The sequence below is a fragment of the Diplotaxodon limnothrissa genome, linkage group LG15, assembly GCF_057381915.1.
Source record: "Diplotaxodon limnothrissa isolate DT_005_m linkage group LG15, D_limnothrissa_male_GT1.1, whole genome shotgun sequence".
Taxonomy (NCBI): domain Eukaryota; kingdom Metazoa; phylum Chordata; class Actinopteri; order Cichliformes; family Cichlidae; genus Diplotaxodon; species Diplotaxodon limnothrissa.
In genome coordinates, this window is record NC_140610.1 from 39,265,949 (window position 1) to 39,291,538 (window position 25,590).

General features: G+C 41.3%; 1 protein-coding gene across 3 annotated transcripts in view; it reads right to left on the reverse strand.

The window, feature by feature from the left end:
- Positions 1-6,287: 6,287 nt before the first annotated feature.
- The window catches only part of tsc22d2 (TSC22 domain family 2), a 31,002-nt gene continuing 11,699 nt past the window's right edge, over positions 6,288-25,590 (reverse strand). The window contains exons 2-5 of one of the 3 annotated variants that reach the window (XM_085373594.1): positions 18,910-18,981; positions 17,258-17,275; positions 7,186-7,237; positions 6,288-6,864 (exon numbers count right to left, since the gene is read on the reverse strand). In XM_085373594.1, the coding sequence (XP_085229720.1) occupies positions 6,574-6,864; positions 7,186-7,237; positions 17,258-17,275; positions 18,910-18,981 (433 nt within the window). In that variant the 3' untranslated portion in view covers positions 6,288-6,573. The remainder of the gene's footprint in view (positions 6,865-7,185; positions 7,238-17,257; positions 17,276-18,909; positions 18,982-25,590) is intronic. The other 2 variants (XM_085373595.1, XM_085373596.1) reach the window with 2 other exon arrangements.

A 25,590-nucleotide genomic window follows, 5' to 3' on the forward strand; every position in this document is an offset into this window, starting at 1 on the left:
GTCCCTCGCCATGTACAAATCACCCCTGTGATTAAATAAGACTTCCTTCCTCTGTGCTATTTGACAGTGCGTGTCTGTGTTATACAACGTTAGACATTCTTAGCTGAGTCAGACGTAAGGAACACTTTGACCGTAACAGAGACGTCCGACCTTATTTCCGTACTCTCTGGAAATATCAACAATGTTCAGTTTCAAAGTAGAATGTACCTCCAGAAAAAAGTACCACTGTCAACATATTTATTGGATTTACTTTAACCAACTCGAAATAACAGTTTAATTTTGGTATTAGACGGGGTAAATGCTTTCATGTGATATTTTTGTGTAATCAAATGTTCTTTAAAGAATAAGGTGTCCTGCTTGGCTCATCAGAGCTAATCTGATTTATATGATCATAGAATGTTTTTAAATTTTTAAATTCAATATTTCCATTTGAAATTTAGTGAAGCAGGAGAATGGAGTGATGTAACTTTGTACCAGCAGCTTTCCAACAGGGTTTAATAAACCATTAAGTTGCGCTCAACATATTTAATATGACCCATCTTGACCTTTGACACACATTTTACCTGTCACCTGACATGTTCATGAGTCAGAACATGTCAGGTGACAAGATCGAAGTCAAATCAAGGAGCGGAAATGTTGATTTTAGCGTTCTTCCTTCATTCATAGTGTTGCATTTGCTGAACTGTATTTGCTCACAGTGACGTTTGAAACACTCCCAGTTTTGAGCAAATACGGGGTGAACATGCTGCCGCATGACCGCATGTTATAATGTGTGGAAAGTATGTGGTTGGGAAGACCTGTCACGCTGACACAAAAACCTGGTCCATCCAGTTCTTTAGTTTTGTAGCAACGTGCAGTTTGCATCCTTTGTGTTGTAGCGTAGCCACAAATACATGCCCTTTAAATTTCAGCAGATAGAAGAAAAACTGAGAAAACTAAAGTATGAATTTTGCCATTTTGTGCAAAATGCAGATCATCTTTCATTATTCCTGGCAGAGCAATGAAAAAATTATGAATGCAATGACATAAAAACCAAAAACTTCAAATAAAGCTGTCTAAAAGTTAAGGGGTAAATAAAACAGGGCGAAATCTTCATTCTCTTTTTAATCTGACTTGAATTAACCTTGATGAGATTAGATGCAACTCTGTAAAGCTCTGACAAGGAAACTGGATCCACATGACGCCACCTGTAAACACAGAGAACGGCGTTCCAAGGAAGTTGCTGTTTTCTGCAGAAAAGTGCAAGTAAGGGCTGATCAACCTGCTGTTTGACTCAGACAAGGCCAACTCCTGATACATGTTATTCCAGATTTTAGGTATAAATGTTGAAAGCATTCACAGTTTTCAAGAGAAAGAGGTTTGAAAGAAAGGGAAGCTTAAGAAAGACTCTTACAGCCCAGTGCAAACAGCATTAGCTGTATGTGTCGACTGATGTTTTGCAGTTCAAAGAGGCAAAAGGTGGCTGTGAAGAAGCTCACATGGGTTTAGAAAATTTCCCACTTTTTATAAGTAAATGTTAACTGAAGTGCAAACATGATTTCATGCTTATTCAGTTTCGTACAGAGCAGTTTCCTTAATTTATCCTCACATAATCACACCGACAGATATTTGCATGTAGCATATATTTCCAGAGAAGTCATAAATCACATATTTTGCTGATGGGGAAGGGCATTCGGTTTATTGCCTGTTCGGTCGTTGCCAAAAATCAAATTGAGCCAGTACCGAAGAGGTTATGACAGCCGAGGGTCCGTTTTAATAAATGAAAAGGATTTATTACATAAGAGTGTCCCAGAAAAACAACTTAGAGTTAAATTGGTTTACATGTGACCACAAACTCAGCTAACTGAGAGACTCAGGCCAGAGGGATACTTGGAAAAGAAAAGCACGGTATTCCGAATAAGCTGAATAAAGACCTTTCAGTTTCAGGTGTTGTAGCTGTGTTGGTTTGAAAATAACTACCTTTGTTCAAATTTATGCCTGAGATGTCAGGCAGGCGATGAGTGATGCCTTCATATGAGCTGGTGTCAGTTTCCGTCCTCCTTCAGGAGACGTTGAGGCAAGCAGGCAGAGTTACTTCCTCCTTGGAAAAACGAATTACTCAGAATGAGATATGTTTTTCCTCAGAGCTCTATCAGTCTGTGAGGAATTTTGGAAGAGGACAGATGATTGTTACGGTGATATAATGAGGTCATAGTGGGCTGCATGCTTCGTTACACATGTAAACAGCTATTTTTGGTCAGAGCTTTGTTTTCATTGTGAATTATTTTAATTACAATCATTCATCAGTCACTTTGCTAGTTAAGTCTTGCTAGACTCCCTTTTTCCTTCGAGATGGACTTAATTCTTCGTGGGTTAGATTCAAAGGTGGTGGAAGCAAAATATGTCAAGCACATATCCATTACACCAGCCTGAGCTAGTGGTATAAGGTGGGATGGATCCATGCTTTCATTGTGGCTGATGCCAAATTCTGGCCATACCATCCAAATGTTGCTGCAGAAATCATGACTTGTCACTTGCCAACTATTTTCAATCCACCATTGGAGGAGTCCATGCAAACTGTAGTCTGGCTTTCCTGTTCAAAGCTGACTGGAAGGCCACCCGGTGTGGTCTTCTGCTGCTGTGGCTCATCTGCTTCAAAGATGTGTGTGTTCTAAGCTGCTCCTCTGCATACCTTTGTTCCTACAAGTGGTTATCTCAGTTGCCGCTGCCTTCCTATCAGCTTGAAGCAGTCTGGTCATTTTCCCCTGACCTCAGGTAACAAGTCATTCTTACCCAGAGAGCTGCTGCTTACTTATTTTCAGTCTGTTTGTTTTTTTAATTCTGGTTGTGTGGGAAAACCCAGATTAGTTTCTGATGCATTCAAACTAACCTGTCAGTTCCCAGCAACCATGCCACATCCAAAGTCATTTAAATCACCTTTCTTCCTCATTCTGTTGCTCAGTTAGAGCTAAAGCAAGTCCTCTCAACCATGTCCTCATGATTAGACACCAACATGATAAGACACTGCTGACGAATTTGGCAGCGATGCTAAGTGGTGAGCGTGAGGCTCCTCATATCAGTCTGGGGAAAAGGGAGGGGAAGATAAAATAATAATATTTGTAATAACAATATTGAATTAGGAAGAAAAAGAATAGTAAAATTAAGAAAGATATTGGTGAAGAATATATGGAATAACTAACAGTCCCCAAGTCAGCAGCACTGGAATGATGGAGAGCCGACTCACAGACTATACACAGAGGGTAGCTTTGCTGGAAGAGGTTACCCAGGTCAACAGCAATTCTGTTTTATGATTCATGGAGTGAAAATTCTCCTCTGTCTTACTGTCTTTCAATGGGACACGTCAATTTGGAGACAAGTTCGCTGCTACAGAGCTGAGTCGACCCTAGACCTGACCCTCTTTAACAGTCCCGAAGACCCAGATGAGCCCATAAGCAGGCTGTCGATAATATTAAACTGAATTCTGTGTTGCTCACAGGAATGATGATGAAAGTGAGCTGGAGCCCCTCCAAAGCAGCCCACTCTTCAAGTTGACCAAGTCCTTGAACTCAAGCTCCAGCTACTGTGAACAGGGTGGAGAGTAAATAAGGTATTCAATTAATCAGTATCATTATAATACAGTATTATTAATTCATTACTAACACATAGATATAGATAATCCAGTAATGACAGGTTTTATACATACACAAGACCTTGGCAATAGTAGTGCAGAGAATTCTAGCAGTAGAGGTTTGTAATTGTATTGTTGATAAGTCTCCTAGGAGGCAAACCTCGGGGGGATGAAGGGATGTGGCATTCCAGTGTGCGTGGTGTTATATAACTGCAGCGTGGTGCCAGGTTAGCATGCAAGTACTTGTCAGTAGTAGTGCTTTGTGTGTATATCTGATTCTCCAGATCCCTTTTTCTTTTTGTGTTACTTTTCACCCATATAAAGTTTATTGTGAACAGGTGTACCTAATGAAGTGGCCAGTGAATGTAGTTTCTCATGTTTGTTATATTCATTTCACAGGAAAATTGAAGTCACGAATGTTTTCTGTGCCTCTTCAGACAAAACCACCTCACACACAATTACTAAACGTTAATGAGCCAACTCTCAGGTTGACCCCGTTTTTCTGCCATCATCGACTTCACTTCTGTATTTGTTCCCATGCAGGACCCCTGTAACCTACAGCAACTTTTTTATTTTACAGTATTGTTTATTTGCCTGTTTGACACTCTGGGAGACAAAAAGCCAGATTTAGGCAAAAGAAAAAAAAAAAAAAAAAACAGTAAGTATATGATTTAAAGGTGAAATCACAGGATGTGACAAATTTTATTTTGTAATTTTGCTGCTTACAAGAAAATAAATCTTGGTAATGCTGGCAGGATGACACTTTACATATCCCCCGTGTGTTGCGAAAGGAAGAATAAAGACACATGAAGACATTCTCATAATAAAACAGTAATTTATTATCTTTTTTTTGTTGTTGTCATTGACTGAAAACTAGAATTGTCTGAACAGCACATTACAAGGGCATCGTTAAGATATTTTCTCCAAGGCTCAGTGATCACTTTCATACAGTACATTTGGCATGTACACGGTATCTCCTTCAAATGAAAGAACAGAAAAAAAGAGAAGCCCATTTGCCAAAAAAGAAAAGAAAGATGACTGATTGTACAATTACCAAGCAATTTGGTTCTAAGCCACAGAGAGAGATGCCGATGGCCTGCTGACAGCAAGCGTCGGCAGAGGAGGCACAAAAGATGCAATTGCAGACAGGACATCCCATAATATGCTCATACGCAGCTGACTGAGTTCCAGCTTGAAAGTGAGAAATGTTTAATAGTTTGGATTGTTTTGTTTTGAGTATTGCTGTTTAGTTTTTGTTTTTTCCACTGTAAGCAAACTGTTATTCATTACAATTAAATGGTGCATTCATCAAAATCTGCAATGTAACAAACCCTTCTCTATGCATATGAAATTTAACAGCATTTAGATGAAAACAAAGACTGCTCCTTTTCTCGCCTCATGCACAAGACTTTTCCTTCCATTCTTCTTCTTCTAACTCACACCATCAGCTACTTACTCCAACCTCCTATCAATTTTCTCTCTCGGAAACTTTCAGATTTTCATTCAACAGAAAAACAAGAGTTCTGGATAAAAACCATGAGGTACCGAAGTGGTTTGATAACAGATCACGCAGAATATGCAAAATGGCGACAAAGAAGCACAAGGAAGGAAAGAGTAGAAAAAAAAATATATAAGTGCGCGGTTTAAAATAAAAAAGGAAAAGAAAGACTTACACAGCTTTGTGTCTTTGGTTATAAAGTAGGTCAAACAATTTTCACAGCTTTTCATCACCCCAAAGCCAAACCCAGCAAATTCATTTCCGTTTTGACAAAGAAAGTCTAGAAAAAGTTAATCAACAGTTTTCTTTATCAAAACATCCCATCACATATATTTATCTTAAACAACAGGTGTTCTCCCGTACAAACTGCCCATGCTCTTAATACTTTACACTTTACAAAATATACATTCAACCTGGATTTCATCTAATGTAAGCGCAGCTTTAGTGTTAGCACTATTTCATGAAGAGGCCAAAAAAAAGTTTCTTTTTTGGAAACTTATTGCCTACCTGTTGAGAACTACGAGTTGCAAGAATCTATCACATTTAATACCAGACAGATTCTAAAATACCAAAAAGAAAAAAAAGAAGTTTCTTTTTTGTTTTTTAATAAGCATCTCCATGACATTGTTCATTTACATTATGAAAATAGCAGCCCTGAAATAAATAAACGCAAATACTAAAACTGAACTAATGAAAATTTATTATGATTCATGTCAAACGTATGGTGGCTCTGAGAACAACACAAGATTTTTCGATGCAGCATATAACAAGCCGAGGCTGTCGGCTCGATCCGCTCGAGCTGAGCCGCCTGCCGGCGGCGTCCTCTTGCGCTCAGGAAGGACGTATCCTCCAAACCACCTCTCCATCACCCTCTCTGCACTCTTGGCCTCTTCCAGCCCTGCAATGACGTTGGGTGCAGACACTGGGAGGTCAGCCCCTGCTGGATGTTTCCAAGGATCCACGTCACCCCTCTGGTCCCTCGCAGGTACACGCTGCTGTCTTCCCCCCATTTGTTGCCCCACAAATCCAGCTCTCTGTGCCCTCTGACCCCCGCCATCCCCTACACAACATCAACATGCAGTTGCTGTTTTTTTTTTTTGTTTTTTTGTTTTTTTTTAAATGCACACTGGCTGCCCTGCTCCCCCTCACCCCCCACCCATTTGCCCCCCCCATCTTCTCCTTTTTCAGCTCTGTTGCAGCCAAACATAAGGCCCGAATAAGACTTTGCACAGGATGGTAAATGTCTTAAACAATGTGAAGGCCTGATGACATCAGCACACGCTGACACAGCTCTTAGTGACAAACACAGATGTTGCTTTGTTGATTTGTCCTCAAGTGGAGCACTTTGAACACAGAGCCGAGTCCATTTGCTGTTTGGGGTTAAGGGGACGGTAGTAGTTAGTTGTTGCCTTTGCCAACAGACTCCTGTCCATGGGACGTGTGTTTCTGACAGTTTATAAAGAGGGAATCACGCTGAGGTGATGTCGGGCTGATGAGGGACGCTCTGGCTTCCCTCGTGGTGAACCAGAGAGGGGGTGCTGTTTGTGACGAGCGGGTGTTGCTGCTGCAGCGGCGGCGATCTGCTGCCATGGGTGAGCTGATTGGTCAGATGGCTGAGCTGCTCCGAGTTGGCCAGTGACTTCAGCACGGCGTTCTCGCGCTCCAGCATAGAGTTTCTCTCGTACAGCTCCTTGATGTGCTCCTTCAGCACCTCCACCTCCTCACGAACAGCATACATCAGGTGACTCTTAACCAGATCCTGACAGGGAGGACAAACTAAAATTAGCACAGAAAAATAAATGTGGTCTTTGTACCGAGGCGTCACTGCTGCAGTTGCTTTTTAACAAATCCCCGGTCAATCAAAAGGGACCAGCAGCACAGAAACCAAATGTTTGGGCAGATTTGAGGCTAATTTTTCCTCTTTCCTTCTACAAGACGTTTCACGTTCATCCTCTTTCAAGCACTTATCTTAACATCAGCAAGGTAAAAGTTATTGTGAAATGTGTAATTGTACAGACTGGCAAGGAATCCATATCACAGGATTCATTCTGATATGACTTAAATATGCGGAAAAACTCACCATTGCCTGCTCAATCTTGTTATCGATGGCAACGACGCTGGCTCCCGAGGCACTGTGGACGGAAGAGGAGGAAGTTTAGATATCAATCTTGCTTATGCCCATCGGACATTTCACATTCACTAAGTGCCAAAATTGGCTCTCCCACAACTTGAGTTTTCACTTGCATCGCTCAGGTGAATCAAAGCAAACCCTCGAGCGTTTTCACTCATGCAGATTAGCTTCTAGAGAATGAGATTAGACCAGGAAAAAACAAAACAAAAATAAAACGCGTACTATTTTTAGTGAATATTCCATTGTGTTTAACACAAACTGGCAGAGGGCCCATGTTTGGAAACGCAAAAATGCAAGACGGCACGCTACAAACGTGATGCCGTTTTCAGAGACCAGAAGCACGGGAAAGATTGAGGTGGAAGGTGAAGACATGTCTTGTTATACACACCAAACTCTGTTTCAGCAACAGCTTTATAACCCGGACTTGAAGCCTTTGCTCTACACGCCTGCATTAAGTGAAGTTGGCTTTCATCGCTCACACTATCTGTTCAGTATAAACAGCTGTCAGACTCTACTTTCAAATGTGCCACCAGTGAATCAGAGCATAGCAGCAACCCACAGAAACCAAGACAAAGTTCCACTTGTTATAACAGCTAAATCAAAATTCAACTATCTGCACATATATCCAGGTCAGACTGCATCTATGCATGGCAGACAGGGAGTCTGGTCAGTCTTGCAAAACGTGTTCGGTAATCAGATTACATCATCAGTGCACGCTCTCTTTTCTAAATTGTATCTGCATAAAATACCAAGCACCCACTTAGCTCCTCTCTGCCTCTTACATCGTTATAAAAACATCTTGACGTGGCCTCAGAGGAGCTCAACCCTGTAGTTTACATCTCACCATTTCTTCACCAGAAAGCGACGATTAAGCGTTTAATTAAAACACGACGATTAACTTACGAGTCCGTGCTACAAATCCTCATGAAACCAAACGACGCCGACTTTTCACCGTTTGCCCTTTAACCTCCTCCACAAAAAGCGCCTTTGTTTTCGAACGATCACCGCCCTGCTCCGCTGTGGAGCGAAAACAAAGGCAATCGATGTGTTCTGGAGCCGCTGGACGGCGCTCTGACTGGGAACTGGAGCAGCAGACGGAACACAATGTGCAGACTGCCTCTAATTATTGTTTTTAAGAGCGTCCACGATGTTAAAAATTGGTTAACGTTATAAGAATGTGATAAAAGTAGATGTGAAACAGTTTCCTTTGAATTAAATACAGACGCAATTATTGTGTACCGAGGTTGGGGGTTGTAAGGAGCTTAAGTTAAGAAAAAAAAACATTTGTTACGTTATGTTTACATCTTTTTTAAACGTAATTAGATAAAAATTAAAATTAAAAAAAGAACGTGGAAATCGCACATTGCGCTAACATCAGCCTGGTACCAGTCTATCCATCATTTACACTCCGCGTGCTAGAGCGCACGTAGTGTACGGCTCCGTGGACATCTCGTGGGGGGACACGTGGTATAAACACAGATCAAACTGATGCCATATGTTCGGGAAGAGAGTGGTCAACACTCGGAACAGCTGCTGGCAAAACACCTCAAACTATGCCGGGGACAAAACGAGCGCAAATGGCCACCGAGCAACACTCAAAGCACGTGTAAAAACATTGACAAGGAGCCAAATGTCTGCAGTTCGTAAATAAGAGTTTATAAAAAAGGATGCAGGTATGTAAATGTTTTCAGTTAGTAACGCAAAGATGCCGTAAAAACTCCAAACGCGGTCTCCATATGCACGCGTAAAATAAGCCCACACGCGCGGACACAGAAACAGCTTTTAAAGGTGTTTACCTGACGCATCGCGCTCTGTAGGCCACCAAACGCCCTGAATGTGGCGGGGATGTTCCCGGCGAGCAGGGCAGGCTGTAGCTCATTTTGCAGCGCATGGTTCCTGAAGTTTTCTCGCGGCTACACGTTTCTTACTGAGTAACAAAAACAAACAACTGTCCTGTTTGAGTGGAGGCTCACGGTTTCTTAAAACCACTGCTTGGTCACATGGTGAGGCGGAGTTCAGCCTTCGCCGCCTCCTCCCTCCCCTCACCATTCATTTACTCCGAGAAGCTTCTTTCACAAGTTACATTATTCAGAGCCGAAACGTACGTGCGGAACAGCCACTCCAGAGGCACACGGGAACATATTTAAAGGCTCAGCTTTAATTCAAGGAGAGGCACAGCTCTGTATGTACCCTATATCTTGAGTTAGTGCCTTAAACTCCATCTGCACCATTACAAGGCTTCTGCAGGCCTGTTTCTCCACGTTTATTCTGTCTTTCCTTGAAATTTTGAGTCAAACTTTGCGGAGTTTGGCATATAAATTGTGCATAAAACACAACAAGGAGCGGTAAACAACAGTTGTTTTAAAAAGAATTTGGTGGTTTTATTGATCACATTAAGACTGCATTAAAACATCACAGGAATAAATTCATGTCCTTTTCGGCTAATTATATTAGCAAAGCAGTCCCTTCCTCCTCTGTCATTTCCAGTAAAAACACCAAGATTAAAACATGAGATGACTTCAAACTGCCCGCTTATTTTTCCACTCACTCAGTGGTTTACCAAGCACCTAAAATGGTTTAACTAAACGTCTGAGATTAGTCTGCGATAAGAATGGCAGCCAGGGTGTACCCCCACATTCCGGCTCGTTTGATTGCTGGGAGAGGCTCAAGCGTCTCCACTGCCCGTAATCCTGAATTGGACAAGCGGAAGCAAAGGGATGGACGGACGTCAGAGATGTGTAATGACGGTGAGGTAAATGAGTTGCATTCCAGCACAAATCTCATTCAGATATGTGATTTTAAAGTCGATAGATGACGGCAGCAGCAACAGAACACATTCCACCCTTTGAACTGAGCACTTCCACATCTGGGACAGTGAAAGAGATATGTCCACGAGCTTTGGCTGGAATGTGTTGTTATCAACAGCAAAAGACAAGAGGCATGCAGGTTGAATTAAAAATACAAAAAAAAAAAAAAAAAAAGAGAAAAGTTTGGCTTTGCAATCTGTACTTGAAGAGTTAAAGAAAAAGCTAGAAAGGAAGAAACATGTTGTGGTCATTCCATGTTCAAGGAAAACAAAGCAAACTGTATATTTTATTCAAGGAAGAAGACATGTGGTGGTTTATATAAGGACCACTGGCTGTGTTAACCTCAACACGGGCCTTCCCCGCAGACTGCAGCAGAGTACAAATGTACTCACCACCCCCCACCACCCCCAAACAAAGTCTCCGGGACCATAGGCAGCACATTCCAGTTCTGGCCACCTCCGGCCCCGAGGCCAATGCATTCAAACCCAGACATCTGTGTCACAGCCACCAGGGCTGGCTGCAGAGTTTCTACCACGCGTGCCTCCCTTTTGACACCGAGCCCATCTCCTCTTACACTGCACGGTGTACCCATCCTCCACCTGGATCCGTGTACATCACAGCAGACACGTGCAGGAGCCAAACAAACTCCCTAAATCATCACACACTGTTTTACAGCACCAGAACGCCAATGTGTTCTCCATTAGGGTCACAAATGCACCGGCACTCGTCCCCGTCCCAAAGCACATAAACACTCTCTGTGGGGGAAGGCAGCTGAATAAATGAAACCTTTGTCTTACAGTAATAACCCCCCTCAACGATCATATTTCAAAACAATAGCTGGAGGGTGGGGGCTGCAACAACAGATGAGTGTGCTCGCTGACAACTCACTGTGGCTCTTGTACCGATGCAAACGCTGGCTGCAGCCGGCCGCTTGTTTGAAAAGACAGGAGGGTGTAGTTCTGCCGCTGCGCCAGTTGGCGTCAGCAGATGCCCCCGATTAGCTGCGATTCAAAAGTTCAGCAGCTTCAGGAAGACAGCAGTTTAGCTATGACTTCATTATTATGGCACAAATCAGCTTGAAGTTTACGTTTAATCATGACGCAGCTGTAAAATTAATTTTAAAATAAAAAACAAAGAATGTTTTTGCTCCATCGGAGCTACAGGGGACCAATTCTCTTTTTATCTGTCTGAAAGGGGTCAAAAGTGCTGCGTGACCCAGCAAACAACCAAGCAGGCTCCACAACACTCTGCTCAACTAAACGATCACTCACTCTGAAAACAAAGAAACCAGTATTTTTGCAACAGGGCGTTCTCGGCAGCAGACCTGTGAGCCCCTCATGTTTACCCATCTGCTTAAATCAATCAGATCATATCCAGTTTTTCCACAGAAACAAGTACTAAAAACAGAAAAACAAAAAGAAGAGGAAACTTGGATTTCAGTCAATGCAATGTCTGCCGACATGAACAGATTTTTTTAGAAATATGTTATATTTAGATTTTCAGTTTCTGATCACATCAGCCTAATAAATCAATCAAATCCTCACATGTGAAGCTGAAGAAACAGTTTCAGATTATTTCCTGCCACACAAATAAAACTTTTTATTCACTAGCAAAACCGCAATTAGAAACTCGTTAGTCAAAATGTTCTATATTGAAATCAGTTATCAGGAAGGGCACAATTTACCTTCTAATGTGTGTGAAACGTGTGAGTCAACACAGCCTCAATGCTTTTCATGAAAATAACCTGAAACTGGAATATTAAAAAGGGGAGAAACAGGTTACACATCCCACAGGGAATTCTTGTGGTTTACTGCAGTTTATGTTTCCTGCAAGCACATATATTTGCATACTGAACTAAAATAATCCCCCAAAGACAGCAATCTCGACAAACTACTTCTGTCCTCCATGGGCAGCAAAGCTTCAAACAACTGTGACAATTGCAGGATGCGACAAGTATGTTAATACGAGTCTGTGAACGTGGCACATATTTGGATGCTGTATTGTTGGGAGCATGTCTATATAAGGGGTGGTCCATATTGACACAATGGAGTCTAAATAAAATAAGAGAGACCACGGGGAAGTTTTATTTCTCCAGCACTAAATCCAAGTCACAAGTGGGCGTGTCTGCTGCCACCGAGCTTCCTCGTAAACAGGCCGGAGGAGTTGCCCCACTGCAACCTCATCTGTTGCGCAATATCGCTACACTGCTGCACAAGCAGCTCCTCGTCTAACATACGCGATGTGACTGGAAGGGAACCGGCCCGTCCTTCCACCACATGGACAGCTCCAGCAGACATCTTGGTAAACAAAACCGGATGACCGGGGAGCATGAGAAGCAGTCAAGTCCCTCGGGGCTTATAAAGCGAGGATAAAATCTGAATTCTTCAGACGGCAGATGAACTTCGTCCATCACTGTTAATTTAAGCAGTCCACAGAAGGCCTTTTTTTTTTTTCATAGCACAGTCTTAGACGTGATGTCCATACCTACCAACAAGCATGAAAACATATCAAGAGACCAGTCGCGTACATGTAGGCCACAATTCAACTAGACAAAAGCTGCTGGTTTAGGGGACAAGCTCACCAAAGCAACATCTGCAATCTGTTCCCCATCTACAACTAACTACTGCTAGTGAAGCTGACGTTTTGTGTTGCTGCAGGAGAAGGGGCAGGCGGTAAGAAGCAAACGGACCAGCAGAAAAAAAAAAAAAAAGAAAGAAAAAAAATGTAACCAGCAACCCTGCTGGTTACATTTTTTTTTTTGTTAATGGCGACTGTACTCGACCTCGACAGCTCCTACAGAAATCCATCAAAACCCATATGCAAACAGTGAGAATGCAGCTCAAGGGTCCTCTGACCATAATTACCTAAACACAATGTGCTGCAAGATCAAATTACACTTTTTCAACGCCTGAGAGACTTGAGCTTCGCCACTTGTTTGTCTCAATCTGGATTAAGACCCCCGCTGGAATGTGCATACGTAATAGTTTTGTTCCTGAGGCTTTAATGGAAAAATCCCGGCACCTCAGCGTTAACGGGCCTCTGCATTCAGGGGAGCATTTATCACAGGATCAATGACTCAGCCTCATTTGGGTTTACTCTCTGAAGCAAAGGGTGTGGGTCAGACTAATGTCGTTAGGTAGTACAGTCTAATTACCCCTAATACACATGTCAGTGTCTTTATCAGTGGCACTTCAAGGGGACTTTTGGGAAACGCTGATGTTTAATGTTCTAAACATTGCATTTTAAAAGCAACCACAAGACAATCTGACTACTTAACACCAACTAAATCGCTGTGCTTTAAATAAATGATTAACACCAGCAAAGACAAAAATTAATCTCCTCCTCAAAAAACAGGATACTGGCTTTTAATTTGGTGACTTTGCAGATTTGGTCAGACAAAATAAAACAGCCATTTTTAGTGTTTTCTGACCAATAACTGCCAATGTCCATCGTCTACTGTAAATCATATATCAGTCTGACCTCATGGTGGTTCAGCTGGTAATTTAATGGTCAGTCAGTGGCTATAGGAGATACCCTGATATATAACTAAGTGTGAATGTCTTTAACTGTTCGAGCTCTAGGAGACACGATGTTGGAAAGGCCTGTGTGTGCTCAGCAAACCCTTTCTGGATAAAAACAGATCAAATGTCAGCAGCTTCCAAAGATAAAGTAGCCAGAATGAAAATGCTGCCACTAAAACAGTACAATCTTTGTGACAAGTGGTGTGTTATGCAAGCTTTAAGATCTTTCATGGATATGACTGCCATCCATCAAATTCTCCATGAATCTAAAAAAAAGGTGTCCCATATGAGATCAGTGCTCTGTGCACGTCCAGTCCTGTCCTGGCTCCCACACAGCTGTTGGGTAAACTTTAAATTTTTTAAAAATAACTGTACTTCCTTAACAGATAAGACACTGCAAATGTATTGGGATGGATCTGATGAGGATAAGACCCGCCCCCAGGCTTTCGGCAATTACAATCTGAAGTAAGTCCAAGAAATACAGCCCTACAGTAAAGTACACTTTTTTTCCCCTTTCTAAATAACAAAGGTGCAATAAATGGTGACAGTTTATAAAAGTTATATTTCTCAGTTCTATTTTGAAGACAACTGCAGCTAAGTTGATGAAGAAGTTTACCATGACAGTGTTGTCCAATCAGCACATCAGAAGTGAAACTTCAGCATTCAAGAGTTAAACTTTAATCCTCTCCCCAACAATGACTGCTCGTTTCTGAGTCATAAACAGTGCTAACATATCTGATCTGGTTTAAATAAGTCCCCGCTGGCTGAGCCTTGGCTGGGCCTGAGGCCACCAATCAGGTGTTCTCTGACCAAATATAAATCTGTCTATTCTTTATTATCCATAATCATTGAGTTGATCTTTGTGGACAGAGGACTGTAAAAGGGTTGCTGCCTGTGGGTTACGTGGAACTAATCACAGCCTTATAATAAATCCATTCAACACAGACAACAGATTGATTTCCTGCTATGTTTACAAAAGCAGAGTTCAAGTTGTAATCTTGTTAGGTTAAAAAAATAAATGTGCAGAGTTTTTTTACAAGGGAAGACTAAAGCAGAGCTGTGGGGGATCAACTACAGACCAGTGAGACTTTGAGTTTGTGAAATGATGTCCAGAAACAACTCTGCATCCTGTGGTTATACTTCTTATTAGCAGTTAGAAAACTGAAAAAAATAACTAAATCACTGCATGGGAAACCTAAGACTGAATGTCTTAGATGACATGTATTAATAGACCTCTCTGCTGAATCACTTGTTATTAATCTCTGTCTCTCTTCCACAGCATGTCTTTATCCCGTCTTTCTTCTCTCACCCCAACTGCAGCAAATGGCCCCGCCCCTCCCTGAGCCTGGTTCTGCTGGAGGTTTCTTCCTGTTAAAAAGGGAGTTTTTCCTTCCCACTGTCGCCAGAGTGCTTGCTCATAGGGTGGTAATAGGATTGTTGGGTGTTTTTCTTTGTATGTATTATTGTAGGGTCTACATTAAAATATAAAGTGCTGTGAGGCAACGTTGTGATATGGCGCTATACAAATAAAATTGAACTGAATTGAATGTCAAAGAGAAAAAAGTTACACATGAATGCACATTTTTAGTACAATTATACAAATATGAAGTACAAACTCACTGCCACTGTTTTTATGGGTGAATATTAAAAATTATGTTCAGTTTACCAAACAGTCCAAATTTAAATCTGTATCCTGATGTAAAAAAAAAAGAAAAAAAAGAAAAAAAGAAAAAGCTATAATGCGTGCCTTCGAGTGTTTTTCGAGTTTTGTGTTTTCAAAATTAAAATAACATTTGCGTGTTTTATTTTAGTCACAAGCAAAAATTTCTAATGCAGCATTTTTCCACACGTGTCCAAAAAGGCTTTCAGCAACCTGTGGTTTTAAAACTAATTTGGGTTGTAAAGCTACAAGCTCTGCATTGCTGATAGAGCAGCAGAAGATTTGGCACCAATACGTTTTGATCCCAAAAGCCAATCAGAAACTTGTCTAAAAATGAGAAGATGAGCGGGCACTGTGCTCAACTGAGGTTTTACATTTTTCCATAAACCCACTCATTTTGAGGAATGCTTTAAAGGGCCCTCAAAACTGTTTGTGTGCAATTCCCCTCTTCATTTCCAACAAGTCCGACCTTGCAGGAGAGCTGGCTCGGGACAAAGGGAGGTGGAATGAAGCGTCTCCTTCAGGTTTACCTGGGGTTAGTTGAAAAGTTCTGAATAAAGCTGCTCTGTTACTCTCAGAGCCCATAGGCAAAGCCAAGCTGGATGAGGAACAAACAGAAGCACAGAGTCTTTTGCCAGCTGTGACGACGCACTGTTGCTCAACTGCTACTGTTGTCAAGTAAACAAGGACCCTTATTTAGGTCATATGGACGATCTCGTGCTTAATGCAGTATTACGGGGCGATCGTGGCTCAAAGAGTTGGCAGTTCGGCTTGTAACCGGAAGGTTGCCAGTTCGAGCCCCGGCTCGGATAGTCTCGGTCGTTGTGTCCTTGGGCAAGACACTTCACCTGCCGCATACTGGTGATGGCCAGAAGGGCCGATGGCGCGATATGGCAGCCTCGCTTCTGTCAGTCTGCCCCAGGGCAGCTGTGGCTACAACTGTAGCTGCCTCCACCAGTGTGTGAATGTGAGAGTGACTGAATAGTGGAATTGTAAAGCGCTTTGAGGGCCCCGAAAAGCAATCCATTATTATTATTATTATTATTATTATTATTATTATTATTATTATAATATCACACACAATGTCTGATTGGTTGCTAATCCTTCCACCACTTACTGTCACTTGGCAACAGAGGTTTAAAGTCACAAGCATTGATAAACTACTCCAAAAGTCCACCAACCCTTGATGATCTGTGCAATTTTAGTCAATATCCCCAAGAATGACATTTTGAAACAAGAATCATTTAAAGCTCAATAATTGTAAACTCTACTTCTTATTTCATTCTGTCACATATATATCACAGGATAAATGTTAATATATGGCATTATTAAGTCATATTTATTTTCTTGCTTCTTCCCAAGACTCCCCAGAATTTTCTGCACGTCACTTCATGACATAACAAGTCAACCGCATGTTTAAGGACTTAAACGATAAATACACCTCAACTTCAAAGTTTGTTTGCCGGTATCTGTTGGCAGCTTCCATGAGAGCACATGGGAACAGAAACTGTTTATGGTAAATGCAAACCACGGATTCCCAAGTCAAAACAAGTGCCATTCATTTGTCTGCGTTATTGACAGGTACCTATGCAACGAAACAAATAGCTTATAAAAAAATAAATCATTAAGCACAGAAAATGAAGCCTAAACTCTAAATAAAGCAAGATTGTCAAATGCATTATACATACTAGCAAACACCAGGCTCGTGGCACTTTTTCAAATTCTTCATCCCGTATTTAGCCCCGAGTGAAACGGATTAAGTTAGCATCACATTAACAGGGAGGCGATGAAATGAACGTAATAGACATCCTGAAATCCAAGGATTGTTTTTTAAAAACATAGATATTAATAATCGCTGTGTGTGTGACAGTGTTCGTGCAAAGTAAGCATACAGATATATACGTACAATATGATGATTACAGCATTTGTTGATTGATTTATTTCATTAGCAACTCAAAGCAAATCCATAGTTATGCAATTTCATAAAATTCAGCTTGGGAGTTTTACTGTAATCTTTGAGAAAGAGCACATACCTGTGCTTCAGCTCTTGTCTTGGTGGTGGAACAATGGGAATAATGAAGAAAAAAAATAAATGAATTAAATTATCACCGGTAGTATGCAAGTAAAAGCATTTAGAGGACTTAAACATTTAATAAAAGAATAAAATAAATGGATCTGGCCACACGCAAGAAATGTATACACAAATGTCTAACATAACTTTTAAGATATTAAAATAATTTAATGTTACAATTTTTTTGTTTGAGTCAATCTGGACAGCTACCTTTGTGTAGCCGTTTTTGAATGAAAGATATCGCCTCTTCTTTTATTAGACCTGTCAAAGTAATTTTTGACTACTGTCATCTTGTAGTCTATGAAAGGTAACAAGAAAAATCGAGCTCTCCCTGAAGAGACATTTGTTGGAGCTGGAACAGGGGATTTAATACTTTTTTTTTTTTAATTTAAAAACTAAAAAACAGTTCTCAAATTTACACATAATCCCATCCATAATGGGTTAATATAAATCAGCTGAAAGCCAAGGCATGTTAGTAACAAGCACAATGCCACAGCTCTGACATGGACTCTTTTTTTTTTAAGGATGAGCTTTTAAAGGTTGAGAATTAAGCTTAAGCTTAAAAACACTTTTAAAAATCACCAACTTCTCATCTGATCATACCAATGACAGGCTTACAAAAACATTGGTCATGTTATTACATTTGGATCTGCAATACTCAGTACTAAACCTCTTCAGCACTTAGCTCCACACATCGCAGGGACAAGGGAAACCTGAGCCCCAGATCCTCGTGACTGGCAGACCACAGATACGCTGAGTGTCACAGAGATGTGAAACGCTGCCAGATCAGCTCTAGTGCTTCTTCCACTGCCATGCTTTCTGCGTGCTGTACACACTCACACCTGCTGAAATGTCCAGTTTGACCAGCCGTTTAAGTAATGAGTCCCAAAGTGATGTTTCTTTATTTCAATAAAGGAGAAAAGTCTAGACTTCTTTAATAATCTGGTAATCATTCGATACATTCAGTCTTTTCCTCTCAACGATAAAATCTGTACGACACATAAGGAGCCAATTATTCTTTGGTTTAATTCTGGCTGAAAAATTGCTGTTTAAATAATATAAGTATATATGGAAATAGATCCATAGATACATCTATCAGAAAAGGAAATAAAATCTTATCCAGAACAGGTCATCGTTTTCTACAATAAATTTAAAGTACAGCTGTAGTCACTTGTAAACTATATAAATCAGGGGTGGGGAACTCCAGGCCTCGAGGGCCGGTGTCCTGCAGGTTTTAGATCTCACCCTGGGTCAACACACCAGAATAAAATGATTAGTTCATTACCAGGCCTCTGGAGAAAGTCAAGCCATTTAAATCAGCTGTGTTGGATCAAGGACACATCTAGAACCAGCAGGACACCGGCCCTTGAGGCCTGGTGTTCCTCCACCCCTGACATAACAATCATCCTCCAATTGTTTCTGGAAATTTGTGACAGATGCTCACACTGAAATTAGTAAAATCAATTAATTACTTCAGGACTCCATAAATAGATTACAGGCTGCTGAAGATGGACATTTTCCTTTAGGGTGCACAAGGTGAAAGCGGTACAGGGTCCGGTTAAGCCAGCCAGCCAAGTCAAGGCCACACACAAGTTAAAACACCCGAGCTCATACCTATCGTTGATGGGCTTTGACCCTCGTAATCGGCTAGGCCGGAAAGCCTGGTAGAAAGCAGTGGACGGGTTCCTGCATTTTAATTAGGAAGGGAAAAAAGAAAGTAGAAGCATGAGTGAAAAAACAGAAATGTGCATAGTGAGGAAGTAGAGCAAGAACTTGAACCACAATGAGGTAAAACTGAGGAGAGAAACATTTTGTCAGTCATCCGAGTGACTTCTTCAGTCTCAGCTGACTGCAGTTTCCAACTTAAAAACAGTAAATTTTCATAATGACCGAAACTAGAACCACTGATTAACAAAGGGCTGTGAGATCAGTTTCATGATCATTAATTTGCGAATTGCCATGACCATTGATTACCACGAGTACAATTCACAGAGAGTTGGGGAATGGCTGCAATCACATGATTGTAAGATGGTGAGAGATTAGGTTCCCTCCTCGATTCAGAGATGGTCTTTCCCTTTTTGGGTTTGAGCAGTGAGTCAAGGAGGCTAAAGGTAAGTCTGCAGGGTACTGAGGTGGAAAACAAGAATCATGTCATTTGTATGAACAGCCAACTTAAAGCTTTGACATGTCCACTCCAAACTTTGTGGCTCATTTCCCCAGACATGGATTAAGCATAGTCTTAGACTGAAACTTGTTTCCATTGGAGATCATTGAATGTTTTTGTAGTTGAGGACTTGCTTTAATCCATGTCTGAGAAACTGTCTTACTATAATCAGCACTATTTCTAAAAAAAAAATTTTTTTTAAAATATCCTGGACAGACGAGACTACAAATTGGGAGAAAAATAATTATTATAAGGTTCGTGCTGGTTAATATGCCACGTCTGCATCTTCAATATAAAACTTTCTATGGAGCCTCCTCCTACAGTGTCTGCAGGGGTGGTCGACCAAAATCACAAACTACGCAGGTTAAATATATACAACACCCTGGAGGACCTAAAAACAAAATCCGGCGTGGCTTAGGAATTCAGTTCCAAAACTAGAAGAGTGGGGTTAACCATCCACTACTGTATACTGTACTAGTGACTGTCGAGCCTGATCTACCACTGAGTTTTCATATGCGAACCCTTGATAGATTTATATGTGCCACTCCCAGCCAACAGCAGCTCAGTAAACCCAAGTTTTCTGCATCTCTGCTTCGGTATTTAGACACTGTCAGTTTATAGAGCTCCCAAACAACAGACTTCATGACAGCAGCTGTCACATCAACTCTGACAGAGCCAAAATACCTGGTTTTATTGGGATGGGGAAAATTTTGCATGCAAAATGAGGTCATTGTATGAAAGAAGAGGGCCGCCAGGTATGAAGAGAAGATGAGTGAAGGGGAGTCATTCAAAAATCAAGGAAGTAGAGAAAGAGGGGAAAAATAAGGGGGGGGGGGGGGGAAGCAGTTATAAGGAAATATGGAACCACCGTGTCACCACACACCTCTCAGCATTACCCTGAGCAAAAGGTTGGTTTTTCATACCACACACTATATTACAGTGCACAGGACTATAGAGACTTTGTTTGCCTTTGCATTCACTCTGTTTTAGATCTCATTTCAAGGAAATAAACAGACTTTGTTTTCTTTTAAAGTGGGCAGAAGGCTAGCAAGCTCCTTTAGGTCCTCTCTCAATAAAGCAGGTCTACTTTAGACTACTTGGCACTCGCCTTTGTGGGAGGAAGAGCAAGTAAAAGTGAAAGAAAATGTACACCAGTTACAAGGCTCCGCACTGTCAGCAACTGGTAAGAGATGGTGTGTGAACATAGCACTTCTGTTCCCCCCTAAAAAAGGAACAATAGTAAAGAAGCGCAGGTGAGGTAGATATGGTAGTCAGGAGCCTCACCCACAGGGAGAAGGTAATCCAGCTCAGAGATGAGACACCAAAGCAACAGGTTGTCATAATTTAAGTTTGTGACAGTTTAAAAGGAGCCTTTATCACAAAATAGAGGAAGCACCAAGCCTGAACACCACCAATGGCAACATGTGTATATACTGGTATATGAATCCACTCTGTCAAACATTTTATTTGTTTCTCTGGGATTTCTCCCTGATGCCGAAAACTAAAATAACAATTATTGTTCTCCTCCTTTTATTAAACTCAATTTAATTTCACATTTCAGGTTTAGTTAGATGTTGTGACAGCCACGTTACACCCTTCACTGACGCCTCACAGTGAAGCAGAGCATATTAAGAGCTTAAGAAACTGAAATATTGTAATTATTGGATAAGAATATAAAGCTGTCCATTTTTAAATTTGCCACAGTGCCTCCAGTAAAGTGTAAAATGTTTTTTTTTATTGTTTTACAAAAAGAATTTGCCATTTTATTTATTAGACATGCAGGTTTAGGTAGGGGTGGGCCGTATAAATGGTATACGGTAGAAACGATATGAATTTGGCCAGCGGTAGAGGTTTTGACTATACCGGGATAGCGCATAATGATGGTGTCATCAAGCTGCACCGGTTTTGGTCAAAAGCATTGCAGAGACTGCAAAAGGAGAAGTTTTGGACCCAGATTACTCTGCGAGGCTCCTGACTACGGCAGCCGTAATGCTCCAACAATCCAAAACCGCTTCAAGGTCAGTAAGCACAACCAGGATACATACATAAGGCGCACCGGATTATAAGGTTCACTCAATTTTTGAGAAAATTAAAGGATTTCAAGTGTGCCGTATTAGTGTGGAAAATACGTTATACAGAAGAAAAATTATATATTGCGATATATATCGTTACCGCACATGCTTCAAATTTTACCGCATTATGGATTTTAGGCTATATTGCCCAGCCCCAGTTGGAGGGATCGAATCATTACCTAGTTTTATATTTGTTGTTTCCTCTTAGTTTTGGTTTGCCGATGTCGCCATCATGAATGGTTCAGTTTTCTTTCAGTCAGTTGTGCAACTCAATTTTTGCAGCCCGCTGACTAATACGGAGTATGGTGTTGGTTCGGGGCAGAGGTGACATCACAGTTTGTGTGTGTGACAATCAAAAAACAACCAAAGCGGTGATGCAGTCCACTGTTAACATCACAGCACTGCTGCAGAAGAAACGAAGACTGCTCGCAGCTTCATTCTCTTAACCTTAAAGAATCTTCTTGTGCTTGAAGTCACAGTCACACATGCAGAATGGATACATGTTGCTGTTGCTGAGCTGCATTTGACAAGTAAACTGAAAGTTAATGTGAGGAACTGAAGCCGTTATTAGTCATGTAAATGACCAAGGTAACAGTGAATCGTTCTGGTGTATCAAAAAAGAGTTCTCTATGAATAAGTCACTTTCGGCTTTACGAAACATAGTTCACAATTCAATTTATCTTTTGGCAATTTGCAGAATAATCAAAAATTAATGACGTTTTTGTACTTGACTTCAGCGGTCCCAACCCCCGGGCCTCGGACCGGTACGTGAGTCGTTTGGTACCGGGCCGCGAGAGTTGAGGCTCAGGTGTGAAATGTATAGTTTTCAGGAGTTTTATCGGTTTTCAGCATTATTTTGTTATCGTTTTTATCGTTAACTTGGTTTTCCTGGGTCTTTTCACGTGTATTAATGAATAAATCTTCTTTTTTTTGGTACCGGTACTAGTTTTATTTTGTTGTATTTATCCGCGAAACCTTAAAGGCCGGTCCGTGAAAATATTGTCGGGCATAAAGCGGTCCGTGGTGCAAAAAAGGTTGGGGACCGCTGCTTTACTTCACCTGCTGCCACTTGCATTGCTGCTGAAGGTGAATATTAAAGAGCACTGAAAACAGCTTCTTGCCCATTTGACCTTCAGCTGCTGGGGACTTTGGTTAGAAAACGCGAAAAGACTCTTGCGCAGCCTTAAGGCATCAATTTGGAAGTCACTTATCACAAGTGCACATGACTACACTTGATCTTATTCTGACTCTCTGTCAATCAGAGTTACAGTTTACTCATTGTTCCTGCATTAGCTGTTGTGAAAAGCCATAGAGTGCCTCCAGCTCGAGCAACTGCTTGCGTGACTCCTCAAAGAGTATCACAGGCCCTGAGATTTAAGGAGAGGTAATTTATGATCCATGCTGTCAAAGAACAGGTTGTCCTGGATTTATTTACCTGACTCAAAACAGTGAACAAAAATGACAAACTTAATCAGGTCACAGAAACACCAACTGACTGCTGCCAGTCGGGAAAAAAAAAACAAAAAAAAAACAAACAAAAAACATACACTTCACCTTTCCTTATTAACTTGTACATTTTACATAAACCTAGGCAAGCAGAAAAGAAAGAATGATGTATCCATTTTATAATACAATAAAAATGTAATTACTTTAGGTTTTTCTCACAACTTTTTGGAGCAGATACACCTTATGTCCCATTGTACACTCAGGTACACTGAACAAAAGCACCATCAACTGTCTACTGCAATAAAGAAAATAGAAAATACTCTACAAAAAGATTACCAAAAAAAAAAAAAAGATGCCTCCTGTTGGCTGTGCAGTCTGACATAAAGTCGCCATACTGTCACATCTGAGAGGCTGTTCCCTGGTCTCATGATGTATGCTTGACGAGGGATTTAACAGCCGGTGCTTTTGTCAATAAAGGAGGGTCGCTGTCACAGCCATTTATCACATGTGGAAAAAAGGACCTGCCAAATCAAACACGCAAGAACCATTTGGAGCAGTAACCACCATTTATGACTTTAGATACTTTGGTAATGATAACATTCTGAGAACAGTTTACATTACGTGTTCTGTTAACTTCAGTGACATAATCTCTGGTGTGACAGGAAAACATGAATGCCTCGCAATTTTTTATTTTAATAATGCATTTTTTTCTTAAATAACTTTAAAAAAAAAAAAATACAAATTTAGGGACAAAACCAGACTCTATAAACCTAACTTGGGATTGCAACCCGGTTTTGAAATGCCACTTATTTTTCTTTGAGCCCACCTCTGGAGCGCCATCTCCCCATTTATGGTCACCAAAAACTACATTTGTGTGGGTGTGACCTGATGGTGGGCCAAATATACTGGAAAGTGGACGGCGGACCGAGCAGTTGTATGAATTTTTCCTCGTAACACGGTGAGCGCAAACGGCTCATCGGCCAACGGGGATGTAACCCTTTTCATGGGGTCGAGCCCGCGTCCGTAGCCGACAAAATCCCAGCAGTGACGGCACGACCCCGCCCACTCTCTTATGGGAGGCTACAGAAAGCAGGAAATAAAAGAGGTTTGTTGGGGCATCTGTGGCTCAACTTAGAAAAACCTCAATGAACAACATCACAGTTCAGGTTTTAGCAATGTTAAAACAGGCAGCAAAACACTTCAGCAAAGCAAACATGTAAAAGTCAGAGAAAACCTAGTGAAAATATGTCACGCTGATATGAGCATTCTCGTAAGCACTGGGTGTTAATTTCTGCTCGAGTTACACATAATTGTTACCATGAGCACCGATGAGTCAGTCTAATTCACAATCTGCGGTGGCTTATTCAGTTGGGTGGCAACCGATAGCTTCAGCCTGGAGCTACAAAGCCACCATTTCTGCTCAATTTCACTTTGCTGCGTTCGTGTTCACTGACTTTGCCGGTTAAATAAAGTGTAGAATCGGTTCCTGAAGCATGACACTGGCCTACTGAACTCTGCCACACTGGCCGTCAGCTCTGTTTCTGTCTTGACTCGTCAGCTGTTCTGTACCAACAGTGGCCTGTCACTCACACGTAACTCTGAGGTCAAGCAGAAAAGCAGGGCGACTCAGGGAGCACCGTTATCTGACAAGTGCTCCCTGAGTTTAGTTTAGTGACTATAAAAGCTGGGTTGGGAGCAGTTGATTCCCTTTATTGTTTCCGAAAATAAATAAAATAACTCACACGTAGCAACTTCCAATGCAAGTGCAGCTGCTTTGATTTAAGGCCTGTTCTTCAAGACCCTCCCAGCTGTCTGTGCATTCATACCCTCATGCAGATGAAGCAGTAGCAGATTCCTGTGACAAATCACAGCCAACTCCTTTAAAATACCACACACTGGGTGTGTCTCGTGGGCATTTCACTTACTGCCCTGAGGTAAACTCAACCTGATATAGATCTTTATCTCCTACAGGGAGGGTACAATGCAAAGGTTCATTTTACTTCTTTGCAATGATGTCAAATATAGTGCAAAGTTATAATGTTTGTTAGTGAAAAGTCAGTTACATTAAAATGCACTTTTGCAATTCACAATGCCTGGAAAGCTGGATGAAAAAAAAAAAAAAAAAAAGACTTAATTGTTGCAGACTGTACTGCAACACAGAGAGCTTTCAGATCACCCCTGCCACTGTGCCAATGCTCATTATAAGCTACTTTTTCAGACTGCATACAGCAGGATCTATCAAACAACTACCCTTCAGTGCTTCTCGTGGTCTCTCGCAGCAACTAGTTCAGCGATAAAATCCCAACGCACTACCCTTCTTGGCCTTAACTGCTGCCTTGCTTCATGTGGTACACTCCACTGACAACACGGGAAGTGGTAGCTGAATATTTTCCATTGTTTGGTACTGAGTTTTTTTGGCTAACCTCGCTCTGAGCTAGAGCAAGGGGGGTGGCAAAGTGATGAATTGGATGAGTGGTGCACAGAAAACAACAGTGCTTTTTTAAGGATGATTAGCCCTTAAGTGCAGAAACTATAAATATGGATTCTTGAAGCGCAGCGCTGTGTCAGCTGTGTTCATGTTTCACAGCTCTGCAGCAGCTGATAAGAATGTGG